Genomic DNA, 25,541 nt, shown 5'->3' on the forward strand with positions numbered 1-25,541 from the left:
GCGAAGGCTCAAAACCGGAAGCCGGATTCCCAAGGACAAAGAAAAGGCTGAAGGGCTCAAAACCGGAAGCCGGATTCCCAAGGACAAAGAAAAGGCTGAAGGGTTCAAGTCCAGGATGGGAAAAAAAAAAAGTGGATGTGCGAGTATATCTTACCTATAAAAAAATTCATCACGAACAAAAGACAGATTATGGACAATAATATTACAAGAACATCTTTCAGAGACTAACTAGCAAACATACTAAGCAATGGCCATCCAACTCGCTAGAGAGAGAGATGCTGTCAAGAGCCCCAAACAATTTTGAATGAGATCAGTGATCTAAATCAAACGAACCAAACAGGAAATTATTCGCTAATAAGAGTTTGTACAACTCAACTCACCAAGCCATTTTCCTACTTGGGGTCGGTTACATAAATCATCAGCCATCCCACCCACTTATATAAATAAAGATTATTAATTCACTCCCAGTTTACATGTCAACAGTAGGAAACACAAAAAAGTTATAAAAAAAATAAAAATAAAAATAAAAATAAAAATAAAAATAAAATAAAATAAAACAAACAATGTATTAATATAAAAGACATAATATTTACTTTGTCTATCGGTGGAATCCTCCGGTACAGCGAACACGTTTCATGGTACTGAAGGTAGAGAGCCAAGGCGATCTTTCTGACAGGAACCATCCTGGTCAAAACGTGAATCCAGAGAAGTGGAATCCCAAATCTTGCAACAGTGGTTGCTTAGAGACCCTGACAGTTTATCACCCTCACTATTGTCACTCCAAGACTCACTCTCACATTCTGCCAGATCAGAATCCTCTCTTGTATTCCTATAGATTAAAGGATGATCCATTATATTGCCAAATTCAACAACAAAAACAGAAAGACACAGCACGCAATTGTGTATATAGGAGGTTAGAAGAAACAGTTTCAATACCTGAGTTGCAGAGGATTGGTTGATGTAAATTTGAATGGCGAGTAGATAATGCACATGGTACTGCACAACATTCTCGCCATTGTTCAACACCACTGGGATGCCAACACCAAATGCACTCCATTCTTTATAGCATTCCATCTCAAATATACACCTAAAAGCCAAGCTATAAAAGAAAACTTGCAACTTCTGAATTTATAGGATGTTTGCTGACGCTATTGGGTTAAGATGCACATTTTCTGATATAACTTCCAACAGTGCCAAGCTTCATGCAAGACACAGAGAACAGATTGCTTTGAGAAACATGAGTGAGCGACTTGATTTGGTTCCAAGCCTAACCGAACCTGTTCTACCCCTTCAGTTCCCCACACTCCAACCCAAAGAACCTGTTACAAATATGGTTTCAGGAAAAGATGGGAAATTCTACAAGCCATTTGTCACATCAGATAGAGGAACTGGCACAAGCTTGGGGCAAGTTTGTTCTTCAAACTTTGAATACAATGGTACAAGTTCTCAGCACTTTCTCGTGAGACCTGACATCAAAACACCATTTTTTGGGCAAAGCAGGAGTAAAGAATACCGTACAACAAATGAATATTTGGGTAATAATGATAAGATGACAACAAAGGCACAGCCAGACAGCTTGTGCGAAGGTCAAATAATGGTAGAAGCGTGGTTCAAAGATGAACTTGATGCTCTTTGGGTTGGTGTACGAAGGCATGGGCAGGGGAATTGGGAACTGATGCTCAATGACCCTACATTGAATTTTTCAAAGTACAAAACTGCAGAAGCAATCTCGGAGAGATGGAAGAGAGAGATGCTTAAAATCTCAAATGGTGAAACTGTTCAGGTGCAATAATCTTTCTACTTCCACTTCTTCTTCATACTTCTGGGAACTGACCCCTCTTGGGAAGTCCGTATCATCCCAAAACATTCACTTGTGTTTGGGAAGTGTGACAGAAATAAGCTTGGCTGTCTTATCCTGCTTCCTCTTTTAAATCTAGCATTTTCAGCTCTAATGAAATCAGTTCCTTCTTCAAATAGAGGCCTCCCAGTGTGAAATATTCAATTGTATCCTTACAACTGGGATACATCTCTGCAAAATTCAACCCAAATAACAAAGTAGATAGAATATCAGCATTCTGAAGTACATGATCCAGGTGACTCATTATTTGTTTAATCACTTCTGATCAATACCCAAGTGGTCAATTATGAATTCTTTTCTTTGTGATTATTCTAATGAAGGTCAAAAGGAAATTACTCAATGTAATCATTGTTAATTGAGGGCGTCAGGAGTTCTCTCTCCCACTCCCATTTATGGTCCAAAAAAATATTTAATAATTAAGATTGTGGTCACTGATTTTCACAAACCCAAAAATACAAGCTGCCCAAACATTACCATTGCATCAGTCAATAGTAAAGTTTGATGTTATTGTACAACGTGGTCATCCTCCAACCAAATTCTTCTAATTCAGGTATAAGAAGAAATATTTTATCCCGCATCAACAAGAAAAAGAGTAGATGTTGAGATTTCACATAAAACTATATAGCATTTTGTGATTAAGTGCCATTGGATGGTTTTTCTTTCTTTCTTCCCCCCTCCCAAACACAGAGTAAACAACAAATTTATGGATTTTTTTTTTACTCTTTTATTTATTTATTTTAAGGATTGAAGATTCAATCTTATCGTTTTTAAGATACACACATGACAAAAATAATTTTTTAAAACTATATATATATAATCTATATGCACACAAAAACACATATAAAGTGTGTGTGTGTGTGTGTGTATATATATATAAAATAAAAATAAAAAGTAAACCTTAAATAAAACCAAGAAAATAAAAATTCAGAAATGAACAAATGTCCAAGACATCCAAATAGCAGAGGTACAGCAAATAAAAGATCAGAGATCAAATTTATATACAATTCATCTGCAAAGCACCAAAATTTACCAAAATGAGAATGAAACCAATAAATAAATAAATAAAAGAAAAATTGAAAAAGAATCAGAGAAAATTAATTCAAAAGATAATTCTTTTTGGGGTTTAGAAAAATTACCTAAGGAATGCATTTTAAAGGTACAGTTGGTGTTGCAGAATGTAGAAAGCTCTGCACATTTGTGGGCATTGTCATCTTCTCTGAACAAGTCGACATTGTCCCGGGATGATGATCTCTACCACTCTGCGATATATACATAATCGAAAAGGCTTTTAGAATCAAATGTAATCTAGGCTAAAACAGAGAAAATGTAATGAAAATTCACTTTCCAAATTTGAAAAAATAAATAGAAAAATCACAGAAATCTATACATGAACAGTAACAAACAATAAATACAAGATGAAGTTATACAGAAAAGAAAGCATGTTATAAACATTAATAAATAACCTTTTTTTTCCTAGATGTGTTGATTTTAAAAAAGGATGAAGCCACTATAGCACAATACAAGGAACACTGGCAATGCATAACTAACCCGAAAACAGCATAGGGCATCCCCAGACCAAAAAACAGAAAAAGAAATGAGCTAACAGCAACAAGAAACTGCTAGAACTCAAAATAAGGGAGCAAAATCTCAAATAGATAGGCCAAGAGAACCAAGGCCTTCAAAACAGGCCTCCATAGCTAATTCCGGGGCAGAATGAGTAGCACCACCATAGAGTCTTCTATTCCTTTCATTCCAAATGCACCATACAGTAGAAGTGAAAAAGGTCTTGAGTGCTTTAATTCTCATACCAGCACGGTGGGCAACAAACCAGTCCAAGACTTCAGCAAAAGATGTCATCGGAATAAGATCCTCCCATTGAGTGAACCACGACCATACTTGAGAGGCAAAAGCACATGACCAAAACAGATGGTCAATAGAATCCTGACACAATTTTATAGAATCACAAGCTCAAGTCTAGACAATCATAGAAGAACCAATGTGTACCTTTGAAGTACACTTGTTATTGGTCTGTGACATTGTGAGAGAAAAAAAGAGTTGGTATTCAAATGAACTGAAGAGACTAAAAGTTGAGTACCTAATACTAATTGGGTAAATTACACTGACACCCCCTAAGATTTGCCATATTGACAGCCAGATACAAATTGGCCCATTTTTGAACAATGACAACCCCCTATCAAATGTGGGATCCAAACAAAGCCTAATAGCGTGTGAGAAGTCTAATTTGCCCTTCATTATTTTATTATTATTTCTTTTTCTTTTTTTGTAAAATATCATAACATTTAAATGACCGAATTGCCTTTCTGTGTGAGAATGCAATATCAAGCACATATAGTGCATTTTGGCGCCAGACACAACACCTCACCTCACCTCACCACCACTTCATAGCCCCACCACAACCACCATCACTTCACAAAAAAAAAACCCTAGTCTCTCTCTGTATATTTTATATATATATATATATATATATAGAGAGAGAGAGAGAGAGAAATCGTGATCCTACCCCACCCCCACCCCCATCGCCACCACCTTTCAACCTCCTACTACCATCAACAGCAACCAATTGGTAACTTGAAACCCTAAAATCAAAACAACACCACCTAATCAGAACTGATATTCGCCGATAGAATTACTGCACAAAGGAAGATCCTCCCCATTGCAGCATTGAGTGAACCACGACCATACTTGAGAGGCAAAAGCACATAACCAAAACAGATGGTCAATAGAATCCCAACACAATTTTATAGAATCACAAGCTCAAGTCTCGACAATCACAGAAGAACCAATGTGTACCTTTAAAGTACACTTGTTATTGGTTATTCGTCTGCAACATTGTGAGAGAAAAAAAGAGTTGGTTTTCAAACTAACGGAAGAGACTAAAAGTTGAGTACCTAATAATAAATGGGTAAATTACAGTGACACCCCCTGTGTTTTGCCGTATTGACAGGTAGATTCAACTTGGCCCATTTTTGAACAATGACATCCCCTATCAAATGTGGGATCCAAACAAAGCCTAAAAACGTATGCAAAGTCTAATTTGCCCTTCATTATTTTATTATTATTTCTTTTCTTTTTTTTGTAAAATATCAAAACATTTAAATAACCGAATTGCCTTTCTGTGTGAGAATGCAATATTAAGCACATATAATGCATTTTGGCGCCAGACACAACACCTCACCTCACCACCACTTCATAGCCCCACCACAACCATCACCACTTCACAAAAAAACCCCTAGTCTCTCTATGGTATATTATATATATAGAGAGAGAAATCGTGATCCTACCCCACCCCCATCGCCACCACCTTTCAACCTCCTACTACCATCAATAACCAATTGCTAACTTGAAACCCTAAAATCAAAACAACAGCAACTAATCAGAACTAATATTCGCTGATGGAATTACTGCACAAAGGAAGATAAAAATCGCTCGGTGTCGCGGTGATGGTGAACGAGGTGGTCCAACGGCAGCGATGGAGATGGTGGACGAGGTGGTTCGACAACAGCGGAGAATAGAGGGTCTTGCCAGAGATAACGACGCGAGAGAAGAGGGATTTGAGAGAGTGGCCGTGGTCAATGAAATATATCTCACCCCCTCCTGAAATCTATGGTTTTCCAACCAAACACCGTCCCCGATTTCGGAGGTGAGATTGTGGCCGGTGGTGGTATCGTCGCCGTCCAAGAAGGTGCGACTCACTGAGTCATCTTGGAACAGAACGATGTCGGAGATCATTCTTCTCCAAGGCCCAGCTTCACCTTGTCCTTCTCGACCGCCAGGGTTGGTTGGGGTAAAGGATTAAGGTGCGTTGTGACAATGATTGGTTGGAGTGGTGGCGGTGGATAGTGGGTGGTGGTGATGGTGGTGGGTGGTTGGAGTGGTAGAGGTGTGCAGTGGGTGCGATGGTGATATAAAGAAAGAAAGTGAATACCGAGAGAAAGTGGTGTGACACAAGTATTTGCACAGTCCTGTTCAGTTGCTCCTGGTGTGCAGGGAGCAATATACACGACTTCAATATAAGTCGTTGGATTTCATCCAATGACTGAAATTGAAAGCAACTATATTAGTTGTTTCTGGTTTTTTAAGACTCCAAAACCACTCAATTTGAATATTTTAAATAAAATTAAACACCTTATAATAAGGAGGTATTAATAATAAAAAAATTAAACAAATAATTCCACTAACATAGTTTGGATATAGAAGAGTGAGAGTAGTGGAGTCTTTCTAAGAATTATTTTATACCATCAGTTGTGATGATAATCCCAAATTTTTTTTTATCTTCTTTCATTTTTAATATTAGCTAGGGAAAAAAAAACCTCAACAATTGGAGAAACAAATTAATTACCCGAGGATACGAACTAAAAAAAATGTCTCCCATGTGAAGCTATTCATAGTCATGCATCGAGAAAGGAGTATGTTGAGTGAGATACTAACCTCTGCGAGAAATTTACCCAAGTATGCAGTAACAAAACTTGCGCTGTTTGAAGAGAAACTTTTTCACCGGAACATGAATATAGAGAAAAGAGCTAGAAAAAAAATAAAATAAAATAAAAATAAATAAATAAATAAAAATGTAAGTTTTCAGTCAAAAATTTTGTACGAAGAGAATTTTTTTTCTTTTTTTCCCGTAATAGAAAGACTCCACAATTTTTGTGGAATTATTTGTTTAATTTTTTCATTATTAATACATCCTTATTATAAGGTATTTAATTTTATTTAAAACACTCGGGTTTTGGAGTCTTAAAAAACCAAAAACAACTAATATAGTTGTTTTCAATTTCAGTCATTGGATGAAATGCACCGACTGAAATTGAAATCGCGTATATTGCTCCTTGCACACCAGGGAGCAACTGAACGGAATTGTATATGTGTATGTATGTATGTATATATGTAGAGAGAAAAATTGGGTGAGTTGGATTTTGATGTAGGACAATTTTATCTACTTAGTAATTTTTATTATTTAGATTTCTTATTTATTTTATTTTTATATTTTTTATAGGAAGTGTAGTTTATTTAAATTTTTTTGAGGAATTGTTTTCCTTTTACTATTAGGTTTCTTTATGTTTTAGTTTTCTTCCAAAGTTAGGTTTCTATTATTATAAATAAGTGTAATGCAAAGTGCAGATTTAACCTTTTATTCATTCAATTATCAAATAATATATCAGATTTCTCTTAATTCTCTTTCTGTTTTATGGATTCAAAACACTCACCTTGTGGATTCAAGGTAACCTATTCCTCGTGAACAAATTTATCGCTTCTGCTTACGTCAGTTAGTATCAAAGCCTTGTCTTTTCCTGGTCTGAAGGTAGGTGATCGTTTTCCTGGGAACCTCACTTGCGACGAAGATCGACAGAGAATGGCTCCTTTTAGAGCCGAATTTCAAGACTATAAACACAAAACCCAATAGGCGTTGCAAGAAATTCAAGCAACCATTGCTAGGCTCGCGTTGGGTCTAAATCAGAATCGCGAAAACAATAGGTTGTGCAACGACATATATCGTGTTCATCCTATTCGTAATCGCAACCCCTTCTCTCCGCATAGTTAGTCATCCTACGAGGAAAAGGTGTTTGGGGGTCATAGAGATGCACGAAGATATCATGATTATAAAGATTATGATTCTAGGAATTTTCCTCCTAGTTTTGATGGTCTCTTTAATGTTGAAGATTTTCTAGATTGGCTAGAAGATTTTGTGAGGTTCTTTGATTACATGGGGATTCCAGAGGATAAGAAGGTGGCACTCGTCGCATACAAATTGAAGGGAAGAGCTTCTAATTGGTGGGAACAGTTGTGGATTACTCATGCACGACAAATAAAAACACCGAAACAATCTTGGTTTGAGATGAAACATCTTTTGAAAATCAAGTTTCTTCCACTAAATTACGAGGAGTACGAGGAAATCCAATTTCAGCCGTACAAGGATTATCGACTGAGGTGTACAAAGGTTCATCCTTCTACCAATTTATTATTTTCTTCGAAGCCTCAATCACCTCCTACAATGGTCAAATTTACACAAGAATTGAAATTCGAGAGTAATTGCTTTGAAGAGAAGAAAAAAATAGATAACAAGAAGGAGGATCCTACTAATTTTGTTGAGGCAATGACTAACATTATTGAGGTTGATCAAAAGAAAATTTTGTTGATCCACCTTTTGTAGTTGAAGATGAGAAATTTCTCATACTTTAGCTACTATAGATTCCCTTGTGAAGGCTTCTAAAAACACAGCTTCAAAGGCTACCTTGGACGACATAACTGATGGTCTGGGTGAGGCAGAATTGGAAGAATTTTATGACAATGATAATGGAATTGAATTGTCCAGCATGGAGCTTTGGCATGGTTACAAACCAAGTAACTACATAGACCCGTTCTTGAATGATAATGATGAGAACGACTTGGAAGCGCTAAAGGATTTTTCGTCCTCATTGGAAAGTTCATATATCAGTGTTGCTAACACTTTTGAATCATTAAATGTGGAGTTAACCATCCCCTTGAATAAGATTGTTCATATGTTAAACAAAGCTGACCCAAAATATAGTGGAAGTCTTGTGCATCAAGATTCATCTAGAAGCATGTGCAGTCCAATTAAGTTGGTGGCAGGAAATTTAGTTGGCATTGAGGCTTTGCAAAAAAAAATATTTAAGTGAAGGTTTTGGTCAGCAGGTGATGGACTTATTCCAAGATTGGTCTTTCAATACATTTAATTCCTTGTAGGTAATGTATAAAGGCCAAATTGGAGTCATCTTAGTACTTGATGGGACACCATCATCAAATTCAGAAAAATCAATGTTGAATGTTGTGAAAAATATTGGTGATCATTACATCAGATGGCATTGTGATGAGGGTGGAACTATGTTAGCAGCAAAATTCGAGGACGAATTTTTTTGAAGTGGAGGAGACTGATGTAGGACAATTTTATCTACTTAGTAATTTTTATTATTTAGATTTCTTATTTATTTTATTTTTATATTTTTTATAGGAAGTGTAGTTTTATTAAATTTCTTTAAGGAATTGTTTTCCTTTTACTATTAGGTTTCTTTATGTTTTAGTTTTCTTCTAAAGTTAGATTTCTATTATTATAAATAAGTGTAATGCAAAGTGCAGAATTAACCTTTTATTCATTCAATTATCAAATAATAGATCAGATTTCTCCGAATTCTCTTTCTGTTTTGTGGATTCAAAACACCCACCTTGTGGATTCAAGGTAGCCTGTTCCGCATGAACAAATTTATCGCTTCCGCTTACATCAGATTTGTAGAGATGGACGTTAGTTTGGTCCATTAAAATGACTAGGAAAGGTTAAAATGGTAATTTCAGGATTCAAATAGGTCAATTCACAAGTCAAAGGGCATTAAGACCAATTTACCCACTGACACATGTGGCAGGTGATGGTTGGGGGTGTCATTGTTAACTTACCAAAGCTAAGGGGGTGTATTGTTCAAAAATGGGCCAAGTTGTATCCGGCTGTCAATAAACCAAACCACAGGGAGTCTCACTGTAATTTACCCATAATAATTTAAATGGACCACTGTGGGAAGTTAGGAACCTGCTTCTTTCACCTGGCTAGCTCCTCAGTTTGTAGTCACAAGCCCAATAATCATAAAGGAATCAATTGTATTCCTTGGTACACTGATCATTAGTCTCACTTTACAAGGAAAGAGAGTTGACTTTCAAACACAAACTGGACTAGAACAGCTTCTTTATTAATTTAGGAAAAGTAAAGAAACTGATGGGTTATGACCTGGATTCTCTTTCAGTTCGGGTCGTGTTGTGGCTCGATTGAAAATTTTGACCCGATTATTTGTTTTTGATGATTTTTATACTTTATAACCTGGTATATAAGCCTTATAAGGATGTTAGAATATTAAGAATTTCAAAATAGAGAGACAAATTAGGGTTAGGGTTTGAGAGAATTGTACATATCTTTTTTTTTTCCCCACTGAAATCTCTTCATCATCTTTACTGTGGGCATATGTTATAAGTCGAACAATGTTAAATCTCTTTGTTCTCATGGTTGTGAATACATGACAGAAAAATGAAAATTTCTGAAAATGTTTCACTAAATATATCTAGAAACATACAAGTCCTATGTGATAAACCACACAGAAGAGTGGATAGAAAATTGATATTTTGTGAGAAATCAAACTCACAAAAAACAATAAGATAAATTGGGATTGATAAATTGCCAGCCATTCAAATAGATATGGCTGGAGAGAAACAAAAGTTGCAAGCAGTGCTACACGTCTCGAAAGCAATTTCGAGATGTGCATCTCAAACCTACATGACAGGGACGTGTCTGTCACGTGGCAATGATGTGGCAAGAAAAAGATTTCTACAGTAAGATATTCAGGGCATAGATATATCTTTTTGGAAGGTTTTTTAAGAGCATGTATTTTTTTTTTTTTTTTTTGGAAGGTTGTTCAGGGCATATGTTCTTTAGGAAAATACTCTACCGTCGGCCACATCAAAGCACCAGTAAACATTGAAGCCCTTTGTTAGAGTATCTTGCATTTGCCGACAATATCACTCTCTCTCCTTTGCCCAGAATGATCTCTCTCCCAATTGTTTGATCTAGTTTGAAACCCTCACTCACACAATGTAAACCCTAGGTATAATAGTTTAACCCTACCTCTACACTCTAAACCCTCAATACTCTGCAATTGTGTCCTATTTTTTATCTCACCAGTTCAAGTAATTGGCAAAATTTATTGATTTCTTAATGATTGGGTCCTTTGTTTCACATTGAATTGAACTAACATGAATAAACAAGCTTAAGGGAAGGAGATAATGACTCATTCCCATTGTATTGCGATTGGAATCTCGAAGGGGTTTTGGTTGATTAGGAGTTGCCAGAAAAAATGGTAGTAGTGGAATGGTAGCAGCACCATCTCCATCTCCACCTTAATGTGAGGGATATAGATACAGAGAATCTAGTGACAGAAAAGAGAATGAACAATGAAAATTTGCAAACTATTCGTTATATATGGTAAAGACGGCAACTTTTCCGACTGATTAATCATCGTTTCCGGTTGTCGTCAGTGGATATTATATATGCCAGTATGTCCTATTTCTTCTCAACTCATATTTGGTGTGCCATGTATCTAGCTACGTCATTTGTGATCTATATCACAAATTTTCGTTCTAGACATTTAGCATTTTCCAGAATGTTTCTGAAAAAATGTTTCAGTAAATATATCTAGATATATATGAGTCCCATGTGATAAACCACACAGGAGTGGCAAGAAAATTGATATTTTGCAAGAAATCAAATTTACCAAAAAAAAAAAAAAAAAAAGGAGAGACAGAGAGAGAGAAATTGGGATTGATAAATTGCCAGCAATTCAAATAGATATTAGAGAAAAGAAAATTGTTTAAAACTTGAGACAGAATGTTGGTAACGAAAACAAATATACTTGAAAGTGTGATGTTGAAATCTGCAGAAAATTTCGGAGTGAATTGGGCAGGACAAAAACGGACAAAACATAGAAAAGACCACCTTAGAGGAAAATTTTATTGAGAGAGAGAGAGAAAATAGGGTCCATGTTGTCATTTGGAGGGCCAACAAAGGAGAGCAAGCCCAATGGGCCTGGCCCCCTCCATGTCCTTGTACACAATACACATATCCCAAAACACCTGTAGTCTATCCTTTGCCCCTGCGCCTCCACATGACTCCCTCTTTCTCACCAAATCTCTCTCTCTCTCTCTAAATTTACTTCATAAATACCCTTCAAACCCCTCTATCCACTCACCACACGCCACCAACCATATTCTCTTCTTTGGAATCTCTCTCTCTCTCTCTCGTGTTCCTTCCCACAACCAAAAATGATGATTATAAAATCAAACAAACTAGCACAAAGTGCAGTTCTCAAGAAAATTCTCAAGAGATTCTCAAGCTTGGGAAAGAAACATGGCTATGAGGATGATGGCCTCCCACCCGACGTGCCAAAAGGGCACTTTGCTGTGTATGTTGGAGAGAACAGAAGCAGATACATAGTTCCAATCTCATTCTTGTCTCATCCTGAGTTCCAGTGTCTGCTCCGGAGAGCCGAGGAAGAGTTCGGCTTCACTCACAACATGGGTCTTACTATTCCCTGTGAAGAAGTGGTTTTCCGATCACTAACTTCAATGCTCAGATGAAGTGTGATCATTTGGATGGAGAGAGATGGGTCACCGAGAAAGCAGTATTAAAGTTAATGTGCTTTTTTTTTTTACATCTTTCTTCATTGTATTTTTGATCTAGCTACTTCTTTTTTTTCTTTTAGAACCTTTTGGGTTTTTCTGTTATATGACTCTGACCCAAAAACCCATGAAGGGCTAAAACTGCATAAAGTATGAGATTTTCCTAAAAGAGGTGTATTGTTATTTACATCCTATGAGCTAGAGAGCTTGATGTTAAACAAGGACGACTAATCTTCATGTTACTCTCTCAGTTTTTCTGTGCATGGGTCTAACAGATCTGAGGACAGCCAAACAAGATGCTTGTCAGATCAAATATATGGGTTGGGTATACAAGTATGTACAGATCATATATATATACATTGGAAACAGTTTGGACTTATCCCAAGAGAGAACGGACAAATAGATGGGGAAATGAACCCCTTTCTTCTCAAATAATAAAATGAAGGAATGGAATGCAGCAAAACTAGGACTGTTTGCACAGAAATCCTAGGTCTGGAGCTGTTCCAGACCAAATTAAACCAAGGTAAAGATAACATTTTGCACAACCCATCTCTCTCTTTTTCTTCTTATCTTCAATTTAACAGCAATGAATTATATTAACAAAACAGACACAATAATTGCTACTATTATAATATAATATTTGAATCGGAGAAGGAAAATCCTGAAAAAATTTCCCTTACCCTTTTGTTATTCTGAAACTGAAACTGAAATGCACTGTTTGGTTCCTCAGAAAGAGAGAGAGAGGTGAGACGAGGTTGAGATACTAAAATGGACTGAAAAAGGCCAAAACAGGGACAAGTAGTTGAATAAAATACAAATTTTGTTGTAGGATTATAGAAGAGAGTTACGAAAAAGGCAGAGGAAGAAGAAGACAAAAGGGATAGAGGGTAAGCGAGAAACGAACAAAAAAAGGGTGCGAAGAAGTAGAGAGAACGAGAAGTGTCAGGTCTGTGAGTGTTTGCTTCGCTGCATGTTGTGGCAGTGTCAATGCAAGAGAGTCTCTCTTTTGAAATGGCTTTCTAAGTGTGCATATATATATAGGTGCATGTATATACAACTATATATGTGTGATATTGTGTGTGTGTGTGTATATATATATATCTTTGGTCTTATTATATAAATGACAAAAGACTTTATAATAGTATAAACATATATATGTGATATTGTGTGTGTGTATATATATATATATATATATTTGGTCTTATTATTGATTTAAATGACAAAAGAACCTATAATTATTGAAGCTGAATTTAAGTCAGGGGCATTTGGGTAATTTACTTTAAAGGTGAAGTGTAAATAAAAGAGGAAGTACGAATATGCCTATAATTTGATAATAAATATTTATACATGTAATATATATGTATTAATGTGCACACTAACCAACAACTTTCATTAATTAGTGGGATGAGATTTTGACAATCTTAAAGTGACTAAACTATCCTGAAAAGGAATGTAATAATGCTTTTTTGGATAACTATGGAAAGTGGTAATGGTGTTAAAGGACAGTGGTGTCATATTATTTTGCTAATAAAAGAGTGAGAGTGCAAGTATTGAAAAATGGAATGTAAATATTATTTCTCAATTAATATTGTTTATGATAAATTGCAATTGAAATTATTTAACTTTCACTTTTTACATATTACCCTTACTGGTAATTTTTACAAAAACCCCTCGAACTTTCATTAAATCTTACAAATACCCCCGTTGTCTGATAATCCTTAAAAGATTAACAGTGTTATATACTCTATATAATGACGTAGTCTAATGATCCTTAAAAGATTCACAAATACCTCTCATGCGCTGTTTTTTTTTCTCACTATATCAAGATAAATATAATGAAGCATCGAGTTTACCTGAGAGTGGACCTTTGTGCAACCGTAAGGTTGCATTATTTTGACCCAGAGATCATGGGTTCGAAACGGGAAACAGCCTCTTCGCATGCGAAAGTAAGGTGGCATACATCTGACCATTCTAAACCCCGCAATAGCGGGAGCATTGTGCACTGAATTTCCCTTGAGTTCACCTGAAATATGTTGAGTCCATTCTAAGTTTAGTATACAACATACATGGATCTAGTTAATTAGGGCTTGTAGTTAGGAATGACAACTGGGCAGGTTCAGGATAGGTTTCCTTAAACCGTACCCGGTCCCGTTAAACATGAAAGTATCGCATCTCTATTCCAAACCTAGGACAAGGGGGAGAGAGAAGGAAAAATGGTTTGCTTAGTACAACTGATAATAGTTTTCTATTTTCTAAGAACTAAAAATCTATACAAAATCAACAATTTCTGAATATTGTTTTTGAAAACTCAGTTAAAAAAAAAAAGTTTGTTTTCAAAAAACTCATTTTTTTGTTTGATGACATTTTGATGATTATTTTTTGAAAATTGAACCAAACAAACCAAAAATAAATCTCATATTCCAATACACACTCACACTAAACTTCGGCACTCAAGCGTCAAATTAAGAAACAAATCTAAATGAGTGTTTCATGATTACATAACATGCAACTTCAAACTTATGCTAATTAGGAAATTTACATATTGGAGTGACCACACAACACGTGACAGAGAAATTAAGGAGATACAGATTGAGAGAGAACGTAGAGAGAGGGTACATACTGAGTGAGCATTAAGTAGCCGATTTACACGATCGAGAGAGAGACATAATCATCAATCCCTTGGTCATCGAAGATCGCCGGTCAGAGTGGGTAGTGAGTAGCAAAGTGGGGGTAAGATGAGAAGCGGTGGATGATATGAGGAGCGACGAACCCTAGGCTTCTAGCATATATATATAGTAAGAACAAGGGTAAAAGGGGTAAAAATATTAGAGGGGTAAAAGGGTAATATTGCTACTAGGGCTGAAATCGAGCCGAGCCTTGGGTTGTTTAGGCTCGACTCGGCAAGTCTAGAAGTTGTCCGAGAGCGGCTCGGACCGCTCGGTACTCGATTGAGCCTAGCTTGGGCCAGATCGAGCTCGGCTCGGTGATATTCGAGCAAACTCGAGCTCGGCTCATGAGCTTGATTACATATTCCAAAATTTCAATATATATCATTCCATATATGTGTGTGTGTATATATATATACACACACCCTAATATACATCAATCTATATATATATATATATATATATATATATATATAAACACACACTCACATACCTGACCATTTGATCGGTGGATGAAATCACCAAATTTTCGATCTACACACCATATCTCTTTAATCTCTTTCTGATATCGAAGAAAACTTGCCACCGTTGATATCAGGTGAGAGAACATAAGATCAGATTAAGATGGGAGAGTCTGATCGTGTTGCAGACTTACTGTGTATGGTCTTGTTCTAGTTGCCGGCGGATGAACGTCCGACAGAAGCATTCCGTCATTGCTTGGGGTAGCGCTATTGCTTGTGTTGTGGCTAGGGTTCTCAATGGTAAAGGAGCAATGTGAAGGAAATGGATAATGTGAAGCAAATGGGCCTGAATATACGTGAGAGTTGTAATGAGCTTAGGCAAATGGATAATGGGTTTGGTTTTGCTTTTATAAATAAGTACAATAATGTTATGAAATGTGCTGGGCTGAATTAATGATTACTAAATAGGTAACTGGGCTTTTTTATGTAGGCTAATTTAACATCACGAGGACTTAAAAGAAATGATTACATACATTTTTCACGAGCCCAAATCGAGCCCTTAAGCAAGCTTGTTCATGAACATGTACACAAACAAACAAGCCGAGCATATAGATGTTTGAGCTTGGCTCGTTTAATAAACGAGCCTATAAATTGTGTTTGGGATTGGTTCATTTATTTAACAAATGGACACGAGCTGAGCCCGAGCTACTTGACGGAAGCTTGGCTCGTTTACAGCCCTAATTGCTACATAATACGAGGCGCGATAAACACACACATGAACTCCTCTGAACTCGATTTGGGTTCAATTTTAAAATCCATACTTCAAATTAAAATAACGGCTTTTCATACCTATCCCGTCAAGGGCAAGGCTGGGCAGAAATCCGCCGGGTTGAAAGAAATTGTCTTCCTTATTTTTAGTCAACAATTTCTTTATTTGTAAGTTTGTTTGTATGGTTCTTTTTGTTTAATATTTAAGAACAAGATATTGTCCAAGTCCACTCTAGTTAGTGGCTTTGGGTCCTAATTCCCAAGCCATAGGTCAAGGTTTCAAGACTGGTAGAAAGTCCACTTTAGTTAATATATTTTCTTATTCTTTAATGCATTGAGCCCATTTCAATTTTAAAATCCCAGACTTGTAATTAAAATATAATAATAAAACGCCTTTTCCTACTTGTCCCATTAAGAGCAGGGCTGGGCAGAAACCCGCCGGGTTGAAAGAAATCGTCATCCTTATTTTTAGTCAACAATTTCTTTATTTATATATTTGCTAGTATAGTTCTTTTTGTTTAATATTTAAGAACAAGATATTGTCTAAGTCCACTTTAGTTAGTGGCTTTGGGTCTTAATTCCCAAGCCATACGCCAAGGTTTCGAGACTGGTAGAAAATCCACTTTAGTTAATGCATTGAGCCCATTTCAATTGTCGTTTGCATGGATCTGATTATTGGGATTATACTTTTGTTTTGTATAATTAAGATAGAGACTTTTTTGTGTGTGTGTGTGTCTGTTAACGATGGTAGTGATTAGCTCTTTCACAATCCCATAATCCACCACAAACCACATGTACTTATTCTTCTATCCCATGTGCACTAGGCAATTGTTGTAAAAATTCTCTAAGAGTGGCTCCATGGGGATACGAACTTCCAACTTCCAAGATAGATTGTTCGGTCAACTAAATTTCATATGGTTTACACTCTCTTCTGGTTTCTTCTTGTGTTGAGCATGTGCTTATATCATACTTTTTCTCATGATATCGAGTTTAATGTGATGATGTTGTAGAGCTCATCTTAGATTTCCAGAGAGGTTTACAGTTGACAGTTGCTTTAGTAGCAAATTCAGTGGCATAACTCTTTGTTTTATATAATGAGTAATGCTACAGCGAGGGCGCTCTCATAGCAGTACCCAAAAGCTCTCCTCTTGCAGCCGTAAGATAAGAATTTTCTTGAGATTCGCAAAAGGCCAACAAACGCCGTTTGCGCACAACTCTCTCTCTCTCTTCCTCTGCGCTCACTATTCCTCCCTTCCTCTGCTCACAAACCCACATCCAAAAGCGAGCACCATGTCTACCATTATTTCTCTCTATCCATTAAACTCTCTCTCTAAAACCCATCAAAGACGAGAAGGAAATCACCCGTGTCCATCACTGGCGTACACAAGCATGTCACCGTACCGTTCTCTATGCTCACCGGAACACTGAACCCACCGGAGTACGTCGCTGCCATCCTCGCCGAGCAAAAAGCTTGCCATGCTCAAAACCGGAGAGAGGAGAGGCATTTGGGATTTTTTTCACTAATGATAAGTTCTTCTCGCCGGCGTTCATGGTGTGAAATTTGATGCTCTCACCGGACTTCAATGTGGACGGTGGTGCTGGAGGAGATGTTGAGGTTCTGGTCGGAGAGGATGAGAAAGAAGGATCTGGATCTGGGTTTGTGAGCAGAGCTAGAGAGGAATAGTGAGCGCAGAGGAACAGAGAGAGAGAGTTGTGCGCAAACGGCATTTGTTGGCCTTTTGCGAATCTCAAGAAAATTCTTATCCTACGGCTACAAGAGGAGAGCTCGTGGGTACTGCCATGAGAGCGCCCTCACTGTAGCATTACTCTTATGTAATTAAGAGTCCAGAGTTTTTTTTCCTTTTTTTTCTTTTTCTTTATATAAATATAAATATATATTTACAATTTTACTTTGCCAAAAAACTCAAATTCAATAACACTCGACCTTCTACTTTGAAAGATGAAAAGGTACCACTTGATTATAAGCCTTCGCGTTAATCAAAAAGTTGTTTAGTGCACTAACTTCCATATATCTTCTCCATGTTTTACTATCCCTCTCATTTTCATCTCTAGTTGAGCATGTGTCTATAACAGCCTTTTCCCCTTAATTCGAGTTTAGAATGACGATAATGTCCAAGTTCATTCTAGATGCGTCGAGTGTCAGTGACTGCCCCTAATATTCAGTTTAAATGATGATATTGACCAAGTTCATTATAGATGCATCAAGTCTATTCTAAGTGTGGTCTATATGGATATGATTAGTTGGGATTTATGGCTTACAGTTGTTTATTGCAAAATTTTTAAGCATGATTTTTTTTTCTTGTATTATATAACTAATAACCGAGATTTTTTATTTATTTTTTGTTAATAATAAAAGCATGGGACCTCTTAGAATACCCATAATCCACCACTCTGCAAGCTGTCCATCCATCCTAGATTTCATATAATTAAGAATTCAGGTTGTTTACTTCGCTAGATTTCATATATTTTCTTCTGGTTATGATTTTTTTTTTTTCCCTTCGTGTGTGCATTAAGCATGTGTTCATAACAATTTTTCCCTTCTTAGGTCAAATTGAATGTGATGACACCATCGAGTTCATTTCAAACGCTAAGTCCATTCCAGGTGCTATTAACATATATTAAGTTAGTTCATAATATTCATATATTGGCCATGGAATTTGTCATCTCCAAAAAATAATTTTACCAAAGTATTAAAGTCTTGCAACAATCGTCACCCTCTAATGATATCTAAGGTAGTGTTTAAGAATCTTGAGAAGTCCTTTTAAGCCTACTCAAAGCTTCTCAAACACCACCTCAATCACTACCCGTCCAAATAGAAAAATAGAAGAAAATAATATTATTAGCTAATCATATGAAAATCTAACATAAATATGAATGCATAATTTAATAATAAATAAGATAATGTGATAAATGTTGGGTAACAACATTTGCAATCTAACAATATTCAGCCATGGACTTTTGTCATCACAAAAGATTATTGTAATGATGTATTAAAGTCGTGCAACAACCATCCTTACAAAAGATAATAAATGACTTTAAAGATATAAATTTATATAAAGATAATAAATGACTTAAAGTGATATAATATAAATATATATATATATATTTCAATACGTCGTGCAACAACCTTCCTTACAAAAGATAATCAATGATTTAAAATTATAAACTTAGATACACATAATAAATGACTTCAAGTTATAAATATATATATTTCACATATATAATATATAATATATACAAGAGACACTAAACTAAAGTCAATTCAATTTTCATTCCACTGAATCAATCCTCTCTCTCTCTCTCTCGATATATATATATACACACACACACACATGAGACAATAAACTAAAGTCAATTCAATTTTAATCCCATGAATCAATCCCTATTCCCCTCTTCCGCATGAGTAAAGGTATGAGAGCTAGACCCCAGTTCAATGGAGGTACACCCTGGCCAATTTTTTTTTTAAAATATATATATATATATATATATATATATATATATATATATATGTGCAACTCATATAAAATATGAGTGAGATATTGTGCATTGAAATCTAATTACTCCAAAGTGACAAGCAAAATGAAGAACTACTAGACAACAAAATTCAAGTGACAAAAAATATAGACGCGAACAACATTAATCCATTGAGAATTACAATAATATATTTTAAGTTATAAATTTTTACAAATTTGGCACCTTGTAGGCACTGAGAAGTCGGATTAGGCACTCACAACTTAGGACGTGTCAGGCCATTAATTGCTTCAAACTAAATAAATATTTTTTTCATTTATAGAGAGTATCATGAGAATTTGACATGCATATTTATTTGAAATGGTAAAAATGCATTAAAAGAATAGTATTAATCAATTGGCCACCTAATAATATCTACCCTTCTGCCTCTTAGATGGTAAACCATAAAATATATTAAACTAAAACCTATTGTTTTACATTATAAACTATTTCTAATGCAGATGGAATGCGCAAGGTTCTTCATAATTTTTTATTATACGTAGTCTGTAATTTGATATAAAAATTATAGGCCAAATTGCACTAAACCACCCTATGGTATCAAAAAATTACAACATACCCCCCTCTACTATTTTTTGTGGCAACAAACACCCCTAATTTACCAAAAAAAGCAAATCACCCCTCTCTGGAATACAAAAATTGAAATTTTCAGTGTTAATGTGTCAGGCCCAACACACGTGACACATGGCCTGATTGTTTTGATGAAAATATCACTACCTAAGAAGCACGGACATGGATACGGGACACGTATACAACACGACACGGACATGGCGACACGGCAAATCCTAAAAAATTAGGACATGGACGCAGCGGGTACACGGCGAATAATAAATATATATACATTTATATTTATGATGTTGTACTATAAGAAATTAAGAGTAATGTTATTTTTTATTAACCTAATAATGAAAAATAAATAAATTGTGCTTTACCAGGGAAAAGAGAGAATGATAGAAAGAGGAGAAAACAAAGAAACATAAAAATCAAGAGTTTGAACCTTTAAACTAAATATAAGCATAAATATTTGATTGTTTAATATAAAATTATTTTAAAAACAACAACTTTTAAGTAATTATAAAATGACCATCATATTATTGAGAACTATTAACAACTCCTCATAGTTACACTCAACCTAGCTTTCTTTCAACAACTTTCTTAAAATCCCCAAGTGCCTTACTCATAAAAAATAAAAATTCACGGCATGTCCGTGCCATGGCCACACCCTATCCGAATATTCAAAAAAATAAAAAATTCAAACACGTTTTTTGGCATGTCCGACACGTGTAGGGGAGTGTCCGGTGCATTTCCGTATCCGACACGGATTCTTTGCCCTTTTAAGTGTGTCTGTGCTTCCTAGATCACTATGCATGCAACAAACACCCTCAACTTCTCATTTGTAAAATCAATTGGAAAGGGTAAAGTGGGTATGTATTGGGGTATTTTCGTCAAAACAATCAACCAATGTGTCACATGCGTTGCACCCGACTACTCAAAATTTTATACATCTGTATGTCAAAGGTGGGTAATTTGCAACTTTTGGTAAAATGAAGGTGTACGTTGCCATAAAAAATAGTAGATTTATTTTGCAAATTTTTTATAGTATAGAGGGGTTTAGTGCAATTTGGCCAAAAATTATATTATATGCTAGTTCTACGTTTATTCTAGTTGTCACATAGATTATGCAAGACCAAGTCTTAGGGAAGTTTTTGAGCACGAGTATGTTCATAGGAAGGATTTGTTTAATACGTAGAATATTGCAATATAATATGGAAACAAGTCGTATTTTAATATCCGTGTGTGCGCGCGCGCACGCATATACTGCCTATAAAAGGAAGGATTTGTTAAATATATTGCCGATAATTTGTTGAGGAAAGACTTTCAAGATTCACAAGGACCCTGGTCCCTAATTGTATAAAAATAATAGATTCTATTGTTATGGAAAAATTATTAGGTGGTCCGGGACCATGCCAATCAGGAGATGCATGCAACCAAAACGCTGAATAAAACTGACACATTTGGTTCTATGGTGTTTCCTGATTGGCCGAGACCACATGGTCCCGGACCACCTAATAATTTCTCATTGCTATGGGGCACTCTTACCGTGAACACCACCTCAATTGTGAGATTTAGAAAAGTTACTCCAAACAATGTGCTCATAATAGCATTACTCTTTTAAATTTATAGACTCATATGTTGGTAGCCATATTTTGGATTATTTATAGGTCTACAATTGCTAAGGTGATAGGAACATCTCATGGACAAGTAGAGGAAAGTTTTAAGTGGAGAACAACAAATGCTATAATTTTCGGAAGGAAAATGCATACCTTATCTGTCAACAACATTCAAACCATTAAATTTTTCCCAAGAATGGACGGTTAGTTAGGCCCATTAATTGATTCCTGCAACTTTTCTGCTTGAACATGACCTGTAATTGTTAATAAAGTATTTCATTAGACATTGATTTCTCATAAAGCACTTCTAGAATGGAATCTACCAATATGACAAATCACTTTGTGTTCATCCATTACCCATACCTTTACAAATTACAATTAACCTATTTGACCAAGGCTCAAAGACAAATCCCTATCTAAGGTTTTAATATCCATTAATCTGAAAGATATTCTTAGTTTTTTATAGGAACCCTAGCAAACAAGCCCACGCCACACTGTCTAATAAGTGTATTGCATTGAACAGACCAAATTTGCAAAATGCAATAGCACACTTGTTCATCTAATTGTGTGAGAAATGAAGTCTATTGTCATCAGTGTACGCTAACCACCAAAACCCAACACAGCTTTTTAGTTTATTTTGTATGCTATTTGGGGGATCTCAGGTTCACCTACTAGTTGAAGGTGCACTGGTACACAAGTCACTTAACATTGATACAACTGAAATATTTTTAGCACTTTACAAATGTTTGAAGCTGTAGATAAGATAGCTTGTGTTTATAATATTTAGTGGCTGCTTTTCAGCTATAGAATGAAATGAATTAAATGGTACCAAAATTAACTTAGGCAAGACCCATGGCATACAATGCCAAAAGCATTTATTTTTATAAATCAACAAAGGCTTAGCTTAAGAGGTATCTCCTCCTTTCAAATAGAATGTTGACAATTTGAGGCTTTAATGAGGCAAATGGGTGTCTGTGTGATGCACCTACCCAAAAAAAATTAAAACCATTTGTGGCATTTTTTTCCCTGGCTACCATTTGTGGCATTTTTAGCTTTCCGCAAATTATTTTCGTTTAAGTTGAAGGTAGATTAAAATTATTTTAACTTTAAATGAATCAGTGACCAGGTAAAAAATAGCATTTATGAGATAGCTCAACCTATGTATGATTTTGGGTTAAATTCACATTAAAAAATACTGAATATTTGCATATACCGTACTAAATTTTTAACAGACAATCACCTTCAAATATCAAGTATTTTGCAAAATATCATGACTCTTAAAAAACAAACAGGAAAATCAATGGGAGTTCTTGAAAATCCCAAAATAATAATAAATTGTAAATACCCTGTCCTAAGCGATAATTTGCAAAAATTTTAAAATTTAAGGGGTTTTATTCAATCGACTTTATGGGAAATTTAGTAATTCTCAGACATTTAGCAATCACCTAATGACAATTAATTTATTGATCTGCAAACGTTTTATAATTTAGGAGGATTAATGTTATTCCAGGATTAAGAGTAGTTTAGGAGGATTCATTTTATAAAGGCGAATAAAAGAAGCAATGAAGCAACAAAATGAAGTGAATGGTGACCTACTTGTTGCGATAAGAAGAATAGATTGAAAGAGAATTCGGGATCAAGGTCACCAGGGAGTTCTGGATGAGATTTAGATGCCGCCTTTTCGCGTTCTTCTTTGATTCTTCGATTCAATCGGTCTATCACAAAGAGGGACTTCAAGAGCTTCGACCGCATCAATCGTCAGAATCCCAAGAAGGAACCCAAGAAACAGTGTCTACGGAAACATCGTCCCCTTCACTTTCACCAACGCAAACTAGGCGGCGGCGGCCGCCGCCGCCGCCGCGGTTGCCGTGATCAACGAATGAAGGCGAATTTGGTATCATTTATTTTAAATTTTCTGTAAAATAAAGAATACAGTATTAAGTAATGGGCTGAGGTGGCTCTATGTGATCAGCACAGCCCACCCCGTGAAGTGCTGATTGGACTGAACATTTAATTGTTTTTAGGGTAAAGTGGAAAAATCCCCCCTGATCTTTACTCTCTCTCCTAACAAACCCCCTAGACTTCCATTTTTACAATAAACCCCATGAACTATCCTAATTTTTGCAAAAAACACCAGGCAACACTGTTCCGTCATCTGATTATTACGTGGCCTAGATTATAATTTCTAAATGACAATATTACCCTTGTTATTGTTAGGTTAATAAATGATTTAAGGCCCCAAATTGAAACTCCCCATTGTTAACCCTTCACGCCATCTTATCTCTAAGGTCTCACAATTCTCATTCTCTGCAACCCACCCAAAACTGAGCAACTCCATTTGTAGTTGAGGAAGATGATATTGATGCCGGCGACCATAAAGCATGAGTATACAGTTCACGCGATCAAAATCCCATCTCTAAGGTCCACTGCCGTCTCTAAGGTCGGTGTTGAGGAAGATGACATTAATGCCGACAACCGTATCAAAGGTCCACCGCCGTCTCCTCTGCCATACCCACATTTACTCCCGTTTAGCTCGTTTCTAGACTTTATTCGATGAACTCCTGAAAGACCACCCGCGATCGATTCATACTTTGATGCTTTGGAAGCCGCCACCAAACTGCTTTTCCAGATGCATACCTCCGATTGTCTCAGTTCTGAACTTCTGATGCGAGGGCTGGTCACGTGCATCATAGAGGATGGAATTTCGATTTCTCTCTTGATGCTGCCATGGAAGTCGAGTTCCCTTGATTTATTTCTATACAATCAATTTTTTGCAAAAGTTTATCTCTGTATTCCCAAACTCATCCATGGAGTAACCTTTGGACAAGGAGAATGAATGAGAAACATGTTGACTATAAGTCTTGCAGGCTTTGCGAGTTGTATAGTAAGGATAAGGGTTGATGTGCTGTCCATTTGTTATTAGGTATAGAGGATTACACTTGACACGTCGGCAATAAGCACTAGGGTAAATTGGTAATCCTCTATTTTCGGTAACCTCCACTAACCGTTTTGTCCTTAAATGCACATTTTTGATAGTTTAGGGGGGCAGTTCTTAGTATAGGGGGGTTTTGTGAAATTTGTTAATAGTTTAAGAGGGTTTGTTGCATTTTAGCCTTATTTTTATTTTATTTTAGTGTCAAGTATAAAGAATTTTGGCACAAAGACATAAATATACAAGTTGACCTATTTTTGGACAATAACATTCGTTTATATTTGATAAAGTTGACAAAGACACCCGATAATGGTGAATTGACTTTATTACCTTTTGACACATTAAATTATCAATTTAAACCGTACCACCCTTTTTTATGGACTTAAATACCCTTGAATCAAATATGTGTAAATGGGTTACTGGGTATAAACTATCTGAGAAACCCAATTTCTCTCTCCTCACTCTCTTCTTCTCTTTTCTCAAACCCTAACCCAAACAAGCCGCCACTACCTCTCCTTCAAACCCAACACCAAATCCCTAGCACTTTCCGCCGCCACTGTCACCATCGTCAAATGAACCACGGTTGTAACGATCCAAATCCAGGGGGCCGAATCGTTAAGCGGGTCCTTACCCGAACCCGAGGTCATCTAAAGCATTACAGTTATTTCCAATGTGAAAATATAATTAATTACATTTAACTACAGAAGTCCAGTCCAATATATATACATGTCCTAAAAACAGATTTAAACATGTCTTAAAAGAATATGGTTACATTTTCAAAGTTACTATAACAACTCGAACCCGTGGGTCCGAATCGTTAACCGGGTCCTTACACGAACCCAAGAACATCCAAGGGTAAAACGGTCAACTAAGATGTGGTAATAAATAATATAACTCTAAACGAGTCTAAATAAGTCATTATAAGTCCTAAGGGTCATTTAAACCCAT

At 36.0% G+C, this 25,541-nt stretch overlaps 1 protein-coding gene and 1 long non-coding RNA gene across 4 annotated transcripts; one reads left to right on the forward strand and one right to left on the reverse strand.

The window, feature by feature from the left end:
- Positions 1-319: 319 nt before the first annotated feature.
- LOC132300370 (uncharacterized) lies at positions 320-23,579 on the reverse strand. Of its 3 annotated transcripts, none has more exons than XR_009480407.1 (7): positions 23,258-23,579; positions 21,815-21,915; positions 15,206-15,519; positions 13,900-14,069; positions 2,995-3,117; positions 937-2,029; positions 320-829 (listed from the first exon to the last, which is right to left on the reverse strand). It is a non-coding gene; the product is annotated as an uncharacterized LOC132300370 (long non-coding RNA). The 3 variants fall into 3 exon arrangements; XR_009480406.1 differs by lacking the exon at positions 15,206-15,519 and adding an exon at positions 6,308-6,399 and having other exon boundaries at positions 23,258-23,572; XR_009480405.1 differs by lacking the exon at positions 15,206-15,519 and having other exon boundaries at positions 23,258-23,565.
- LOC132300369 (auxin-responsive protein SAUR50-like) lies at positions 11,690-12,004 on the forward strand. Its single transcript, XM_059797408.1, has one exon. The coding sequence runs from the start codon at positions 11,690-11,692 to the stop codon at positions 12,002-12,004; it is 315 nt and encodes a 104-aa protein (XP_059653391.1).
- Positions 23,580-25,541: the final 1,962 nt, after the last annotated feature.

Source organism: Cornus florida, unplaced genomic scaffold (assembly GCF_030987335.1).
Source record: "Cornus florida cultivar Cherokee Brave unplaced genomic scaffold, ASM3098733v1 CherokeeBrave_3.0.0_Hap2_Chr03, whole genome shotgun sequence".
NCBI classification, from domain to species: domain Eukaryota; kingdom Viridiplantae; phylum Streptophyta; class Magnoliopsida; order Cornales; family Cornaceae; genus Cornus; species Cornus florida.

What these genes read in the sequence shown, in the direction of transcription:
- LOC132300369 (XM_059797408.1), top strand. Translation starts at nt 11,690, where the DNA reads ATGATGATTATAAAATCAAACAAACTAGCACAAAGTGCAGTTCTCAAG.